This window comes from Mus musculus, chromosome 12 (assembly GCF_000001635.26).
Source record: "Mus musculus strain C57BL/6J chromosome 12, GRCm38.p6 C57BL/6J".
Classification (NCBI taxonomy): domain Eukaryota; kingdom Metazoa; phylum Chordata; class Mammalia; order Rodentia; family Muridae; genus Mus; species Mus musculus.
In genome coordinates, this window is record NC_000078.6 from 5,127,946 (window position 1) to 5,145,676 (window position 17,731).

At 49.1% G+C, this 17,731-nt stretch overlaps 1 protein-coding gene across 1 annotated transcript in view; it reads right to left on the minus strand.

Annotated features, from left to right (window-relative positions):
• Klhl29 (kelch-like 29) overlaps positions 1–17,731 on the minus strand; it is a 298,218-nt gene that overhangs the window by 50,481 nt on the left and 230,006 nt on the right. The window contains exons 4-5 of the mRNA NM_001164493.1: positions 12,622–12,763; positions 9,478–9,990 (exon numbers count right to left, since the gene is read on the minus strand). Of these exons, the coding sequence (NP_001157965.1) occupies positions 9,478–9,990; positions 12,622–12,763 (655 nt within the window). The remainder of the gene's footprint in view (positions 1–9,477; positions 9,991–12,621; positions 12,764–17,731) is intronic.

Here is a 17,731-nt window from a genome sequence, read left to right on the forward strand (position 1 = left end):
TACAGGAATTGTTTCTGGATTTAAAATAACTTCTAGATCCTGCCTGTTCAAATGGCTAGGGAGATCAGAAGCTTTCAGAATTACCACAAGGTGACGCCCAAATCTGGTGGTTTCTAAGGTTCTGGGGCACAGATTTGAATAGATAGCAAGGCATCTTGGGCCCCTGAGACTGGCTCCTTAAGATACTCTCGGCAACAATGGATGAGTATGGCTGACCATTCACTCAATATTCCTAGGAGACCACGTTCATCAAGCAGGCATTTCCAAAGAGGACACGACCCATGAGACTTGATAAGGTGAGTTAGGGTTTGCCAGGTCATCTTTTCCTTTCTTTTTAGGATGAGTGTCCCCTAGTGATATGTTCAGGGGTCTTTACTGATCATCTCATGTGGCACCATAGAAGATGTGGCCTTGTATGAAAGTATGGACCTGCCTTTGAGAGCATACATTTCTATGGGGTGCATGTCACAGGCCCTGGGTTTGTCTCTGTGCGCTTCCATCTGTTGGAAGACAGAAGCTTCTCAAGATGGAGGACCCAGCAGCGGGGGAGGTGATCGCGCAGGCCGCCCAGGCCGCCCAGGCCACCCAGGCAGCGGGGGTGGTTTCCCTGGGAATTTTCTAGTGCATTTCTGGGAATGATGTCACACTTTGGTGGTGCCTTTAACTTCATTGCCCCTGCTTGTGACATGAAGTACTTTTGTTAAAAGATGGGTCATGGGGAGTGGTTTGCAAATTCTGGATGGCTTATCTCCCTGAAGAGGATTCTGACTCGAAGAGAGGGATGAGCATCTTTTCAGAGAGCACAGCTGGGACAGGGTAGGGATGGTGGGAGCAGGCTGTCCTGAGACACAACTAGCCAACGATGTAAAGAGAAATAAATCTAGGATCTCAGTGGAAAGGTTAAGTTGATCCTGACTTTACAGAGGTAAAATAGTGGTAAGTGCATGGCGACTGTGCTGTGGCGAGGGCTGCCCTTTTTGTTTGACAATTAGATGGATTTAAAGACTATTATTATAGCCAGGCGTGGTGGCACATTCTTTTAGCCCCAGAACTTGGGAGACATAGGCAAGAGGATCGTTATGAGTCCTAGGACAGCCAAGTCTATTTCTTATTTAAAAACAAAACAACAGAATTCTCAGATAACAAAGACTATCAGAGAATGAATTAAAATCCCTTCAAAGGAGGAGATGGGACTGTAAGGAGGCTACAAGGGTAACCTTATAGATGGGATACCCCTTTAAGAAGAGACAACACAGATACACCTCTACCCAGCAAAGACCTTGTGAAAACACAATATCAAATAGGGACATACTAGGTGACAGTGACCCAGCCTGCACTCTGATTTATGTTCCCAGCTTCTGCAACTGTAAGGGAACACATTCTGCTGTTGAAGCCACTCTGTCTGTCGTGCTTTGTGATGACAGCTGCCCTGGCACAGCTGACTGTCATGAACTGACCTTGCCCAAGCTGAGGAAGGCACGCGTGCACTGGCCTGGTCTACAGACTGCATCTGAAGCCCTGGGCAATGACTGAGGAGGGAAGTCATTTACAAAAGAGGCAGCCCACAGGTCTGTGTGGGGTGGTCCACCATGCTGCTGGAAGCTAGGAAGTGAAGGGAATTTGCTTGATGACGAAGTGAGGCTCTTGAGCTGCTCTCTGAGGTGGGTGTGACACACGCACACATGCATAAACATACACAAACACACACCACACTTTCTATTTTTCCTTTTCAAGAAGAGAGTTACACCAAGAAAACAGGCAATGACAACTATTTCAATAGATGGCCACTTTTTGGCCATTTTTTTCTTCAAGCAATTTGCACAATGTTTTGTGTTCCTGAAATACTACATTTGTATTATTTTTACCTTTTACATTTCTAGAATAGCGAGTATGTTCCTGAATGGAATGTAATTTCAACCAAATCGCTTTTCATTGAACTGGTTGTGTGCCACATTTTCTCCAGTTCTACTTCATGATGTGGTAGACCATTTATCCAGGCCCTCTGCCTCACGCAGGAGCAAGCAGCTGGCACCCCACATGCTCTATCTAAACATCATACTTAGAGCTGACTCCAGCCTCTGGAGAGGAAAGTTCTGGAATCAGCTCTGACTCTTCATGCCTTTACAAGTAACATCCATCGGCAGGCGATGCCGATGTTCAGCTTATGGTTAGGCACCAGGTACTTTGCCATTAAACTTCTGTCACACCAGGAAAGAGAAAGATGCACAGTGAACTTTTGGACTTGGGTGTGTTCCTGATTGCCCTTTCAGGGATTAATGGTGGTCCTGGTGCCTCATACATAGGTTGTTGTTGTGTGTTTGTGTGTGTGTAACTCTTATAGACAAACCTTTGAATGTCAGTTCTGTATTCGTTATTTCCATCAAACTCCTTCCATTCATCTGCCTCCTGTTCTTGACTGCCCTCAGCGTCTCCATCTCTAGTGCCCTTTTGCTTCCCAGGCTCCGTTGTTCTCATTGCCATTACCTTCTTATTTCCCCCTGTGGAGTGCAGCCTCTCCTACTGCCAACTCCTACCTTTCTCCTAAGGCCTGTTCCCATGCCTGGAACACTGTGAATCACCCAGGGCCTCCTGCTTGGTAGAAGCAGAGATTGTGTGCGGCATACAGTTAGCATGCTGGATATGCCTTTTGGTTTGGCTTGTGAGAGAAGCCACCTATAAGCTTTGCAGAGAGTTGGTGTCTCAGAACACAGATGAGTTGCTCAATAAATACTCAGTGGAGCATCAGAGAGGGAAGCGACATGTCTCCAGCTTTCCCATGGTCCCTGAGTGTCACTGACATATGCTATGCTTCACCAGTCATTCTGTCATTGCCTAGTCTAGCTCGCTGACCTTGAGTGATGACAGGGTTTACTTGGGTCAGGGCAGTTGGTTTCTGCACTGTGGGTCAGTGCCATTTTGGAAAGGCCTGGGAAATGTCTTCTCCTTTTGTTCCCTCAAATTCTTATGGGCATTTTGACTTTGAGCCCTGCTGGTGGGTGGGGCAGGATCTCTGACTTTGAGGATACTAGGTGTATCTTAGAGGCTGGAAGTCTGTATGTTTTTCCAGCGGCACCAGACAGTGCAGAGCCCTCAACCTGCCTGTGCCATGTTGAGCAAGTGGGTGTGTGGCTGGGTCACCTCCTCTAAGGAGGATGACAGCATCTCTGGGTGGTCTGGCTGCCTTTACTGCAGTAGGCTGCATGCCTGTTCACTCATAGCCAAATGATGTGTTAACCAAACCATTAAGCCCTGGAAAACTCTTCAATTAATAAAGAACAGAGCCCCGAGGACAGATCCCTGGGAAGGAAGGAGGGCCTCACAGTGCGCTCGGGTAGGTTCTAGTGAAGAAGAAATATTTTGTGGGTGTGGACCTGCCTCTTGTGAGAGGGTGTGTGGGCAGGATGTGGGGAACTAGTGGGTATAAGGTAAGGGTGATGGGATTGGCTCCTGAGACAAAAGCAGTGGAGATCAACTGCCTTTCTTTCCTAGGATTCTTTAAGACTTACAGGAGCCAGTGCAGGTAACATTCTTGTGAGCTTTCTGTACACCAGGCATGGTGTTTAGACTTAATGTTATCTAACTTTCTAAGCTGGTCTGGGTTACAGAATTGCAAACTGAGGTAGAGTCCCACTCACCAGCACAAGTTTGCTGCATTAGTGTGTGGAGGGATTGGGAAGTCTACCCAAGCAGCTGATCTGGGCTCCTGACCACCATCATTGCTGCCAGCCATACACGCCTGACCTTGAATCAGACACCACTAGTTGTTTAATCTGTTGCTGCATACATGGATGTGCCCTGATCCTGCCTGTGTGTCGCTGGCTCCCTGTTATCAAGAAGAAGGTCAGAGGATGCTGACCTCCTCTGATCATACAGAGGCGGAACAACCTCCCCTGAACATGAACAGTTCTTGGATTTGGCGGAAGGTGCCAGCAACAGGTTGGTTTCTTCTGGTTGTTATGGTGATGGTGGAGGATTGTAAAATGTTACAATGGGAGAAGGCAATTTTCTGCCATTCAAAGGGGACCCCTGGGAACCATGCCTTCAGACATCATGATGTTAACACGCTCTCCTAAGACTCTGGAAAGCAAACTGGTCTTTGATTTTTCACATTAACCTGAATCCTTAAAAGGCTATGGGTGCTGAATGGTGGCACGGTTGGTGGAGAGTGAGAGATCATACACACGTTTATAGTGGTTATACTAGGCACAGCACTAGGGCTGCAAATAAAATAAGTCAGTCCTCACAGCAACTGTAGAAGCGGCCCTTCCATTATTATTTTAAAGATGAGGAAGCTGGGGTAGAATTTCCCATCCCATTATGTTCTGGGGCAGGTATTGTGTGGAGGTACCTGGGTGTGGGAAGAGGCCTTGATGGATAGAATTTTAGTGTGGGACAGATGTGGAGCCTGCAGAGTGACTTCCCCTTTGCATACCAGGATGCCCAAGGATACTGACTGCTTTTGGGAACAAAGACAAGTGACAAAGAGGCCTGGCTTTGTGCCTTCATCCATCACACGGTCCTCTTGATGTCTCCACAAGTGTCTAGCTGTTTTGGCTCTTCAGTTAGAATGGGATTCCAGTGAAGTGCTTACCCGCCCTGGAGGCTCAGTCTGAGGATGGAAGAAGCACAGACAAACTACCCGTGATAGGTGAATTATTCAAAGCACAGGGCATGCCTCAAATAGAGATCATGAGAACTCGGCCTACACACAGACTCATAAAGCGTAAGGTACAAGGCGAGTCGGTGTCAGGGACTGAGGTATTGGGGTGACCATCAGACACCAGAGTATCTGGGACGTTTGGAGACCTTTGAGGGGGTATGGCAGGTCAACGTCTGCATTTTAAAAAGACCACCATGGCCAATTCTCGGCGCTTGTGCTCAAGGCACGCATTTTGGGCCAGTAAAGGACAAGTGGAGATGGCTCTGAGTTTGAACCCTGAATGGACTTGGGGTGACATTTCTGGGATAGTACAGGGAGGGTAACTGCAGCAAGGACAGTGTGTGGGCCAACCGCTTTGTCATGCATTACAGAGAGAACAGGGTGCGTGGGACTTGTCTGGGTGTGAGGCAAGGAGGGGTAAGACAATCCTCAGCCCTAAGTCTGGGAGAATAGTCTCCTATCATCTGCTAGAAAGTAACTCATGGCATCTCTCAGAAAGTGACTCGAACACAGCGCTGTGGGCGCTGTGGGCCCTGTGAGCACTGTATGGGCTGGATCAGCTGCTAAACTCCCAACAGGACAACTGGGCAAGATTTCAGTTATAGTGAGCAGGCAACAGATGTGAGGCAGTCACATTCACAATTGCCATTGGCCCTCCTGGACTCATTTTATATATTGTCTACACACCATGTGTGTGTATATGTGTTTGATTTTACAGGGCAGGGTCTCACTTTGTAGCCCAGGCTAAACTGCATGGAGCTCACAATGGAGCTCAGTCTGACCTCAAACTCACAGCAGTCTTCCTGCCTTGGTCACCCTGAATGCTAGGATGACAGGCATGAACAAGTGAAGGAAAGGCGTCTCCAAGGTATCAGGAGGCTTACTCTGGTCACAACGCTATTCCACCTGCATACATTCTAAGATATAGCCCACAGAACATATCCAAAGATACTGTCTTTGCTGCTGCAGGAGTTGGAGTAGCTGTGGTCCATGCAGGACGCAGTTGCAAGGATGGACAGAGCTCTTTGGTCAAGAGGTCTAGGGTTAGGGGCGGAGGAGAAAAACTAACCACCGAAGGATGTAGAATCATTCATCATCATGAAGCTCTTTGGTCCTGAGGCTGAGAAGCCCAACTCTGTAGATAGGTCACCATGGTCCCTACACCATGCCTACAACGCTGTCTACACCGGAACAGATATGTGTCCCTCTGGGAGAAAGGGAGCAGGTGCCATTAGCCCTTTTCTCTCCAGACATTCAGGAAGAAAACACGACAGCCAACATTCCCTGATGAAAAATGACAGAAATCACCTTGCCCCTAGCGCACACTTCTGCTATGATCTCCTGGTGATCGCTAGCAACAAGGCCATTAGACCTCAGTCTTTACATAGGTCTGGGTATGGCTGTACTTCTCCCAGAGCATCAGCCCAGAGGTCTGTCCCCATCTAATGACAAGACAAGCATACCAGGTCTTTTATAAAGACTCAGAGGGAACTAATTCTGTTTTCTTCCCTTATTACTTTGCACACATGAAATCTATTTTTAATTACCTTTCAATATATAATCTAAAAAAAAAATTCCACAGCTTGTTCCCACCCTCAAATTGTTCTTAGAGAAAGAAAGATTTATCTTGTAAGTTTCTTAAGAAAATCTATATGTGCTCAATGCATTTAAATAACACTCATTAAAGCAAACCGCAGGCATGCTGGCGTCTCTAGTCACAGATGAGAGACAATCACTTGACCTACTGCAAATCAAAAGGCATTTTGCACACCGCCTTTCTTTTTTCAATTGGTTAAGTTTTAAATTAAAGTCCCAACGCCCTTTTTGGGAAGGCAGACTAATAGAGCCTCGACTGAAAATTTCGTGCAGTCGATCAGAAGATAATTACAAGAAACAAAATGTGAAATTTTAAATCAGGGCACTAATGAAGTCTAAAAATACCGGTGGCCCATTCCTCTGGCTGGCAAGACCTGTTCTTCATGAGGGGATCTCTCTGCATAATTACTCAGCCCCACGAGAGGCCAGATTGTCTCACCAAACAATAGTAAGGCAAAAACCATAGGCCTGTAATGAGCTAGCTAGTGCATGGTGGATCTTATTATAATGTTGGGCAAGGTTTCAAACAGAGACTAGGAGAAAAGGAAAGTTCTTTTCTTTTTCTTCTTTCCTTTTATTTTTATTTTTTAAAGCAGAGTTCTGATTTGTGTTGATAACATCATGTGGTGCCTCCTGTCTCCACCTGGAGCCAGCTGTCTGTCATTTAGGAGTGTCAATTGGGTTTCAGGGATGTAAAATCCCTTGGGGGCAAAATTAAAAGTGACCCAAATCTAAACCCTGGAGGTGATGTCAGGAGGATTACGGCTTTCCTATGGCAAGTTGCAAAGATTTGGTTTCAAAATTTGGGTTTCTTTTTTTTTTTCCCCCTAAATGTAGTTGTTTGACATTAGACCTGACAGATAAATTATAGCTTCAGCAATAAAGGCTTTTAAGATTAGAAATGAAAGGAGAATTTACTTTTAAAAAAACCCACCCAGGTTTGAGCCTTGAGCATTCGTACGTGTATAGTCCTTTGTCTTCTGTCACAAATACAAGGGACCTGCCTGCCAGCAAGGGCCATAAAGAGACAGGTGAATTAATGTAATCTCTGGAGAACTAGCTGCTCTGGTGGACATCAGTGTGCTGGACAGGTCACCCACGGTCACTGGCCGGAGGACCCCAAATCCTCCAAGGAGATGGGCAAGAATGTGTTTCTGGGCTCAGACTCAGTCTACCCTGTAGGGATTTGTGTAGCAAGTGGTGTGGGTCTCCTCTTGTCTTTTTCCACCTATAACACTTGGGACTACAGAGGTCAGGCCATACCCTTTGGTTTCCCAAAGTTGTCCTGGGAGCAGCTCTGTAATGGTTCACTGACCTGGTAGGCTCAGGAGCCTGACCTTACTAATCTGTGCCGCCCCATCTCAGGGGTGAGGGTGTTCAGGGATAGCCTGTTCCCAGCAAGCAGTGTTTAGAAAGATGGATCCCAGTGTGTGTCCAGCACTACACCAGGGAAGTCTAGGGCCAGCTAAGCTGGTTCCCTTCTGTACCGAACAGTTCCTTTTCTCTAGATATATATCTTGAACTTGAAAAGTCAGCAAGACCTTTCATTAGCCTTAGCAGGCTTTCACTGTGGGAGACACGGAAGCTGCTTGGTGCTTCCAGCTTTGGGATAGCCTTGGACATCTGGGACGCCACAGTCTCTTGTGTCAGAGTTGATAGCTCATAAAATGGGAGTGAGGGTTTTTTTCTTTTTTTCGAGACAGGGTTTCTCCGTAGAGCCCTGGCTGCTGTCTTGGAACTCGCTCTGTAGACCAGGCTGGCCTTGAACTCAGAAATCCGCCTGCCTCTGCCTCTCAAGTGCTGGGGAGTGAGGGTTTTATGTGTGCTTGCACAAGCACATGCGTGCCTTTGTTCTTTTGGGTGGAGTCTCTTCTCTCTCTCTCTCTCTCTCTCTCTCTCTCTCACATTTTAAAGAGAAGGGTTGCTAAACCAAAATAGTTCAAAGAAATCAATTTGGTTTCTCTCTATAAAAATAGATTTTAAACAAAGCAAGAGTTTACCAGATTTTTTAAAATGTAATTTTCTATAATTTTGTCATTTAAAACTAGTTCTGATTTCCCAAACAAAGGCAGTCACAGCACACACAGGTACATGAAACCCCATAGCGAGCTAGGCATGTGCTTTGTTGCTGGAGTGCTCAGCAAGACTGGAGAATGGCTCAGCAGGACAGGGACAAGCGTCTGGAGAACGGTGGGCAGAGAATGACTAACTGCAGGATTACTCTGCTAAGAGGCAGGGACCTCTGAGATGGACTTGCAGGGATTCTGTGGACAAGCCATGGCTAGTTGTGTGCACTCTCTAGCGCCACCTACTGGTACCTTTGAAGGAAGCATGGACACCCTAGCAGCCCAGAGTGCTTGACAAAGACTGTCTTGCCTCCTCCTGACAACCTCCCTCTGCACATCAAATCCTGGCCTGTCTGGGGATGTTCCTGCATTGGGAGAAGGCAAATCTAAGACAGGGAGTCTCAAAGACCCCTCCTGACCCTCCTGTTCTGCATATGCTGGAGCTTGTGCTCAGAACTGTGTTACAGTTCTCCCTTCCCCAGCTTCTGGTCCCAAGGAACCACCTGAGATCCTTGCAAGGAAAGTCCCCTAGGACTGGGGGCTAGCATCCTGTGAAGGCCAGTCCAGAGCTGTTCTTCCCAGGGACTCCTAAGAGTCTGCTGTCAGTCCTTAAAAACCCAAACCTCAAATGGTTCAGGGTGGTAGGAAAAAGCCTGAGCCCTGGTCCGGCTTGTGTTGGTAGTTTGGTGGAGAAGCCTTGTCCACAGGCATGGGCAGATAGTGTTGTGAATGTCTTTATGGATGGAAATTGGTAAAGGCCTCCATGGACTGTTGTAGTGACCCCTAAGAGGAGTGGGTAGCTCTTGGTCTAGCCTGGGAGGCAGAGGTGAACATGGCCTGGGTTCTGGACTTTCAGGCTCCTCTTTCCTTCCTTCCTTCCTTCCTTCCTTCCTTCCTTCCTTCCTTCCTTCCTTCCTTCCTTCCTTCCTTCCTTCCTTCCTTCTTTTTCTCATCTTTCCCCCCCTCACTTTGTGAATCCTGCTGTTGCTTGTCTAAGCCTCCCCATTGGCTTTCTGCCTGAATTCCCCGACTAAATAGGGAGTTCCTGCCACAGTTAGATGAGGCCAACGGAAGAGCTACCACCAAACATACTCCTGACATCACTGTGTTGGAGTGACCAGGCACACAGTGGGTGTGAGTGACAGCAGAACTTACCTTTAGGGTGCCCTGGGTCGGTGAACTCATACTTCCCCACTCCAATGGTCCGAAGCATTTGCAGCCCATGGGCCGAGTCTGTTGTGGGCGGCCCATTGGTGGCAGGAACACTACTGGGGAGAGCTGCGGACGGCTGGGCTGGTGGAGGTGGAGGCAGCAGGGGCCCTGCCATGTGGCCGTTGCCCACAGGGGTGGGTCCCGGGCGGGATACCTGCCCTACTCCAGGCAAAGTGGATACTGCCAGGGGCTGAGGGCTGGCATACAGGGCCTGAGCAGGCATGTTCACCACCACACTGCTCAGCGGTTGGGAGGGCGGCTGTGGGAGTGAGTAGTGGCCTGGTATCAGCGGGAGCTGGGGTCCCACATGGGGAGGCAGTGAGGGAGTCACCCCGATGACGGGGGCCTGGACGTTCACAGCAGGACTGAAGGTGGGAGGCTGGGTCACTCCATAGGAGTGTGTGATCAGGGAAGGCTGGTTTCCAGCGGCCACCGTGGTCACCCATGGCCCTGTGCCTGTAAGGGAGATGGAAAAAAATGTTATTCTGTCAGTTACAGTCAGTCATTCAACAAATACCAACTGTCCCAGGCCTTGGGCTGGGACCTGGAGTAACATCAGTGGTTAATAGGCTCATGTTCAAGCACTTAACGGTTTATGAATGTGATAAAACAGGGTATGGGGTGCATGCCTTTAATTTCAGCATTCTGCACGGAGGCTGAGGCAAAGCGGAGCTCTACGAGTTTGAGGTTAGCCTGGTTTATATAGCGAGTTCCAGACCAACCAAGGCCATATAGTAAGACTTTGCCCTAAAAAACAAAACAAAGAATGTGTAGTGACAGTTGTGGGACTAGGTACCCTATAGGATATGAACAAGTGACAAATGACTGTAGGGGGTCCAGAGAGAGAAGAAAGATCTGTTTGGGAAAAAATGAGAAACAAGGAAGTAGAAGGAAAATAACCAGAGGTGTTCAAAGAGACCTCAGCTCACATCAGCTCTTCTGCCTGTGAGCTAAGTGCCCTGGTAAGGAAAGCCTGGCTTCTCTGAGCATCATTCTTTGTTTTCTGTTCATCTGGACTGAAAAGCAGATGCCGGCAGAGCATTCCTGAGTAAAAAGCAACAATGGTCACTTGCGTTGTAAGGCATCCTTTGCTGGAGAATTTGACTCCCACCATGAGGTCAAAGAGGAGGCTGGCAGTGGACACAGTTTGCTGGGGTTTCAGCTGAGTGCAGAGAAGTTCAAAGGGGGCAAGGCGTCCCCAGGCACAGGTGGATGGAGTCTGGGAAATCTTGGAAGAGATTTAAAGGGACTCTAGGCTTTGTTTCAAATACCCTTCACACAGCCAGCCCTGTTGGAAACAGGAGGAGTCTAGTTTGGCTCTTTGGGTAATTTTAGTTGGATAAGGAATTCCAGGCACCACTCTTAGGATATAATGCAAGATGAGAGGCTGGTTGGGCCAGGTCAGGTAGAGCAGGACCTCTGTCTACCTGGAGATTCATTGACCTGGAGGTGACCCAGGAGGCTTGTGAGGAAGCTGAAAGATATGACAGAGAAGTCTAGTCTGGGTCACCTCTGACTTACTGAGCCTTCACTTGGGGCCCCATTGCCCAGTTCAGTTCCTCTGAGGTTAGGGTATAAGCTGAGAACGAGGAGACAGAGGCAGGAGACTGGGAGCCCTGGAGGAAGGGCTGGGAGTTCCCTCTCAGACATTAGATGAGGAGGAGGGAAGGAGCCCAGAGGGCACAGTGACACTCAAACCAGCAGGGGCTCTGAGTGAGGATGAGGGGTCAGAAGGAGACACCTCTGAGTCCTGGTTCTGGTTCTGGGTAAGTGACATGCACACTTGTCCCATGTTAGTTTCCTCCTCTGCTGCAGGCACATAATCACAGCATGTGGGACGGCTGCAAGCCTTGTGATCACATGCAGAATAAGGCACACAATAATGTGCAAGAAATATTTATGGTTTGCGTAATGAGGGAGGGAGCCTGCAAGGCAAGAAACATTGGCAAAGTATTGCTGGCTAGATTCTAGAATAGGCTGCTGAGAGGGGACATGTTCAAGCTAAACAGAGGAAGTGAGATCACCACGAGCCAGTCTGGCCGGATGTCTCAAGGCCAAGGCCTGCCACCCCAAACTCAGTGCTCCCCAGGACTGGCTAGGAAGCCTAGAAACATGCATCAAAATGCCAGAAGCTGGCTGACAAAGCCCCAGATAGCTTCAAGATGCTATGCCATGAAGATGATTCATATTTTGATGAGATGGATGCCTGAAAGAGGCTGGAGACCTACAGAGAGGGTCTAAGTCACTCACTGCAAGCTCTGATCACTGTTTTTAGTCAATGGCTTGGTAGCTACCAGGATGGGCTACAGAGGACAATTTGGGGGCAAACTGGGAACAGAGCACAGAAAAAGGAAAAGAAAAGAACCCAAAACAAAACACAGCACCTGAAATTACAGTGCCCCCCCCCTGAAATTACAGTGCCCCCCCCCTGAAATTACAGTGCCCCCCCCCCCGGTTTGGTAGAGATTGGAGATATTTGTCTTGTGTCCCCAAACCCAGGTGCCTGAGCCCAATTATGAAGAGGTGGCCTTGTGACACCCTTGAGTCTTACTGTTGGGTCAAGATATGATATGTCTGTGGGTTGAAGAGCTATGAGTGAGGGCTGTAATGACCAATGTGGAGGTGCTGAAGGAAGAATACTGGTCAGGCAGTACGTAGGCTGTTAGCACCGAGTTGTGCTCTGCACTCTAGAGGGATGTGGAACAATTGTCTGGAAAGTGAAGGGACAGGAACTCATGGATCTTAGGACTGATGGGCTTGTGCAGAAGATGTGGAGCTGCGGGTGTCTCCAGGTATGTGTACCAAAGGGGGATTAGGGGGCTCCAGGAGCCGTGAAAGGTCAGAGCTGCCAGAGGAGGACCAAGATGCTGCAGAAGAAATTCCAGTCCTGGGGCTAGAGCATCCTGGTGCTCATGCAACTATGCTCAAGCCAATAACATCTCCCCGGAAGTGTGGCTTGAGAAACTTGGTGTCCCACACATCCTAAGCCCAGCGTCTGGGCTTCTGCAGACTCATGGGTCAGGGCCTCTAGAGAAGAACAGAGCACCCAGCTAGTCAGTGTGTCTCTGTCAGCTGATGAACACTCACCTGGATTGTCGCTCTCCCTCATCTGTTTGGAGGGCGGCTCATCAGTGTCCCAGGGCGTGGACTGATTGACAGGCGTCTGCCCCCATCGGATGCTGGTCGTGAGTCCTTGAGACTGATTGTCAGCTTTGGAGATGCCGGGAGCCTGTGGGGAAGCAGAAGAGAATGGTAAGCATGGGCTGTTCTAGGACCGTGTCTGGAACATGTTCCCTCAGCAGTATCCTTGAAACGTGAGCTTTATCTACTGGGCTCATGAGGGGAGAGAGAGAGAGAGAGAGAGAGAGAGAGAGAGAGAGAGAGAGAGAGAGAGAGAGCACAAGAGTGCCTGTATCCAGCCCCACTAACCCTGGGACCCTTGCCTCTTTTCCCAGAGGGATCATGGGATATCAGGACAGAGTATCTGCAGGTTTGCATCTGATGAGCCCCTGGCCTCCAGGAACTCTAAGCCAGTGCCTTACCATGTATCTCTATAGCAGCCTATCCCAGGGGACTAGTGTAACTGATAGAGCACTCTATACTCTGGTTGGAGGGACACCTCGGCCCTCAGACTGTCAGTCACCCACGATAACCCAAATGCTACCCACGTATCCAGGGCATGTGCTGAGAGCACTGACTGTACCTGCTTATTCTCAGACTACCAGGACTTGTGGCTTTGACAGAGAATTCCTAATGAGGTAGCAAATGTTCTGCAGAATACCACCATCAGGTGGCAAGCGAGGGCCACTGCATGATCATCCCCAGTTTCCCACACTGTTTGTTTACACATGCTCTTGGGATCCAGGTGTCCCATGGAGAAAGGGAGGGAGTTATGGGAGTTGGCTGGACAGGTCAGGCTACAGCCCCAGGTAGGAAGGACCCAGGGCACCTCAGAGAGTGCTGTTGTGAGCTCACTTTCTGAGATGAACAAGAGACAGGCCCTCAGAATGAAAGCAAACCTCAGGTGACACTGGCCTCCCCCAGACACAGTTCCTGAGAGGACATTGGTTACTAAGAAGTATACTGTCTAGAAATTTATAATGAGAAGGCACAGTGTTCCCACTGTGATTTGATGAGGAAAACCAGACCACAAGATTAGACCCGTGTGATCTCCCTATGAACTGTCCTGGTGCTGACCAATGAGAGATGGACGACCCAAATGTTGGCGAGACATTATCCTTGGATGAGAGGATTATGGGTGTCTTCTTCTCTACACTCGTATGCATTTCTCAAAATGAATGGTTCTGGGGACTGAACTCAGGGTACTGTACCAGTTTTACAGGTGTTCTACCACTGACCCCACCCCCAGATTTTTTTTTAAAAGGGTTTGTATTCCGGCCTGCCCTTGAACCCACGGCCTTCCTATCTCTCACTACCAAGTGCTTGGATTGCAGTTGTGTATCACTACATCTAAAGACTAAATTTCCTTCAATGGCCGTTATTTATAAATAGTTTTAAAATCCTAAACATACTGTAGAGGCTGGGATAAGAAAACTGGGATACAAAGGGGGCGAGGATCTCTGTGGCGTTGGCTTTGAGATGAGTCATAACAGCTCCTAAACACCCAGTCAGGCCTGTGGCAGCATGAGAACTGGGATGAGGGGCAGACGTTCTCCAGGGACTCTCAGAAGCATCTTCAGATGAAAGTCACATTTCTTATAGCATGTTCTGGTGAGTGCCTGACTCAGTGATGAAGCTGGAGGCAGAGCTCCCTGTGCGGCCCTTGTGCAGGGTGAGTCCCCTGGGTAACGTGGTCAGGAGGCTGGGCAGGGCTTCTGGAGTTTTGCTGGATCACACTTTGGTACACGGTGCCTTGTAGCAGGGCCTGCTGAGAGAGCAGGAGCCAGGCAGCATTGAGACCCGGGCGGAACTGAGCTAATTGCATTAGGCTGCACTTTACCTCTGGCCTGTACTTCAAATGCTCCGCTTCTGTGAACAGAACATGAGCAGAGGAAGAGTCTCCCAAGCACTCACATTCTTTCTGCTCTGTGTTAGCAACATCTTAAGCTGATCAGACAAGCATCCTGACCAGAGGCCCTTCTCTTGCTTGTGGCATGGATGAGGAGGTGGGGGTGGGGAGTAGTATACAAAAGGGGAATATAGCCATATTGGGAGAGAGCCATAATCGTGATGACGCATAGGAAATATTGGGGAGGCCTTCTCAGAGTTCTCTTAAGAGTCAACTTTTAACACATGCTCCGTCTGGAGGCAGAAACCATCTAGCAAGCTGCAGTCCTTCCTCTATTCCCAGGTTCCAGGATCCTGGTGGGTTTTGAGACACAGAAATTGTTCTTGAAATCTGAGGCACCTGAGCGGGAAGGAGGCTATGCTTTGCCTATTCAAGAGCCTTGTCTAGAGGGCACATTTGGATGCTGGGACCCCGCCCCCATTCTCCAGCCTCCTAGCTAGCAAGCCTGTTGGCTGACAATGTGGAAACCTTTTCTGTCAGGAGGGGGCGCTGCAGCTCCTCTCTGCTGCCCATAACCCAGAGGTTTCCCAGATAGCAAACAGCTTGGTTTAAGATTTCTGAGTCCTCTCCCTGCACTGCTGGATCTCAGTTTTCTTGAGTTTGGGTCATCAGGTTCTGTGCTATAAAACTGGGAGTTCTAATGTTGGCCCCCAAATTAGAGGGGTTTCTGAACTTGAAAAATAGCACACTTCTCCCCACAAATAAGCTTATGCACCGGCTTATTCATGTCTTGGCAAATAACTATTGGGCTGGGGTCTTGTTTTATGAACCGGCCAGGGCAGTGGTGAGGTGGGTGATGGTAATCAGACCCAGGCCTTGCTCTCAGATGGACCAGCGGGTAAATGCCTCTGAACAATGCAACCCCCCCTGTACCCCAAACAGAAGCAGGGTACTCTGGGTCTGCATAGGCTGATCCAGAGCCATGGGAGGGTGGTGTTGGTGGTGGTGGTGGTGATGGTGGTGGGGGTGGTGATGGTGATGGGGGTAGATGACTACCCAGCTGCCAGCCTCCTGTTTGTCTCTGTGTCTATTATGAAATACAAGTGTTTCTTAGAGTAAAGAAAGCCGCTCTGAAGTTCATTCCCCGCCCCTTTAGGAATGATAAATAAAACCACTCACATTCTTTCTGCTCTGCGCTAGCAACATCTTAAGCTGCAAGCAATTTGCAGTTCAGAAATTTTATTTTATTAAAGCAGTCAAGTGAATATTCCTTTCTTGATTCTGTCAACAAACAACTTAGATGCAGGAGTGCCCTTTGCTGAGAGGCCCAGGGCTTCCAGGTGAGCCATATATGGACTGACCAGTAGTATGTGAGGCAGGGAGACTGACCACAGGGGCCTCTCTTCCTGTCAAGGGTTCTAGACCCCCACCCCCCGAATAAGCACATGCAGATGCAGACTCCAAAGGTCTGGGACCCTGTATGGATCTGTGATTCTAGCTCTGAATTTCCCTATCATAGTCTTGAATTCTCACACATCTGGAATCCCAAGGAGCAATCCAGGCTTTTCTTGAGCTCAAATGAGGGCTTGCCTTAGAGAAGGAGAGCAGGACTGAGGTGGGGGAGGGGGTGGAAGAGGGGGTGGGGGTGGGGTTGGGTAGAGGGTGGGCTGCCAGTACAAGAAAGACCAGCTTCCCTGAAGAAATGGGCTGGGCAGGGCCTCCTTCACTTCCCATTTTCTTCCGCTGTCACTCTCTGGGACATCTGGGAAGCCACCTTTCCCTGGCCCTGGCTTCTGTTCCGGTAAAGTGATGGTATTCATCAGGAGAGGCCAGCCATTATAGCTCTCCCTTGCTGGCTCTGCAGGCTGGCCCTATCTGCCCATCACTGGGCTTGAGCTGGTTTTCCCCCAGCTTCCCTTTAATGAGATGCTAATGGGATGCATCATTAACACAGCAGCTTTTTAAACCTCGGCTCTTGTAAATTTTCAAAGGTCACATTTTTACGGTGGCTGACAGCATCCTGCTTCTTTCAGAGACTGAAGAACACTAAAGACCTGGGTCCTTTATGGCTGAAACTCTGTGAGGTGGCTGCACAGGCTGAAAGCACCTGCTGGCATTGGGCTGCCCTCCCAGAGCCCCCAGCAGCTTCCCAGAGCAGGAGGGTTACCCTCTTCCAGCCTGGGGAGACCAGGTACAGAGTTTCACAGGATCCACAGTGTTGCTCTCAGAATACAAAGATCCCTGGAAGAGGGGTCGAGGGAGATGGCACCAGCTGGGAGGCAGAGGTACTTGAACTCCCATGGAAGGCCTTCTGCTTCCTCTGGACATTCACACGTCTACTGCAGCCAGACAGCCTGTTTTCTGCTGGTCAGTCCAACCAGAAAGAGGACTTATCTCTACTTTGCACAAAAACATCACAAATATTTGAGGCGACCAAGTGGTCAGGAAGGTTTGAGCGATGATGGGAATTCAGAGTCCCATCTCAACTCTCCATCACCACAGTGCTCTGCACACTGCCAGGAGGTCCTGTTGACCCGGTCCTGCCAGGCAGACTCCATGAAGACCTGGCCCAACAGGTGCTATGCCTGGCATAGCTCTCCGCAGGACGAGAGCAGTGACATCACTTCTCATTTAAGGAATGAATGACTCTGCAGCGCGTGCTTCAGGAGGAAGCGTGACACACACAGGCCATGGGGCAGAGGCATGGATAATCTGCTTCTCCTTGCTGGGGACCACTGGCTGACTCCATAGCCCTGGAGGCTACTGGAGGCTGCTCAGAGGCTTGGCTAACCTAATCCACTTACAATAACCAGAAAGTGTTGATCCCCCTCCACCTCTCCTTGAGTGCCTAGGTATGGTGGAGGTGCAGGAAGTTGAGGCTGACTCTTGCTAAGGACATAAATATATCCTGGCAAGTTCCAAATACATACCATCCACTCTTCCCAAAGGTATCAAAAGAGCCAGGAAGTCCTAGAAAGCTTCCAGAATAGATGAGCTGGCAGTGGGTCACAACAGCTCAGCAGGATTGAGTATTTACTCTCAAGAGACCCTTGTCAACTGGCACATTTCTACCCTTGACACAGGACAGGCCTAGTTCATCCCCTCACATGCCCCATTTCTCAGGTCATGTGGCTGATGATGGCACCTACATCTTACAGACCTGTTGCCAGGCTAGAACCTACAGGTCTAGATGCCTTGTCACTGGGTGGAACACACAGCTAGCGTGGC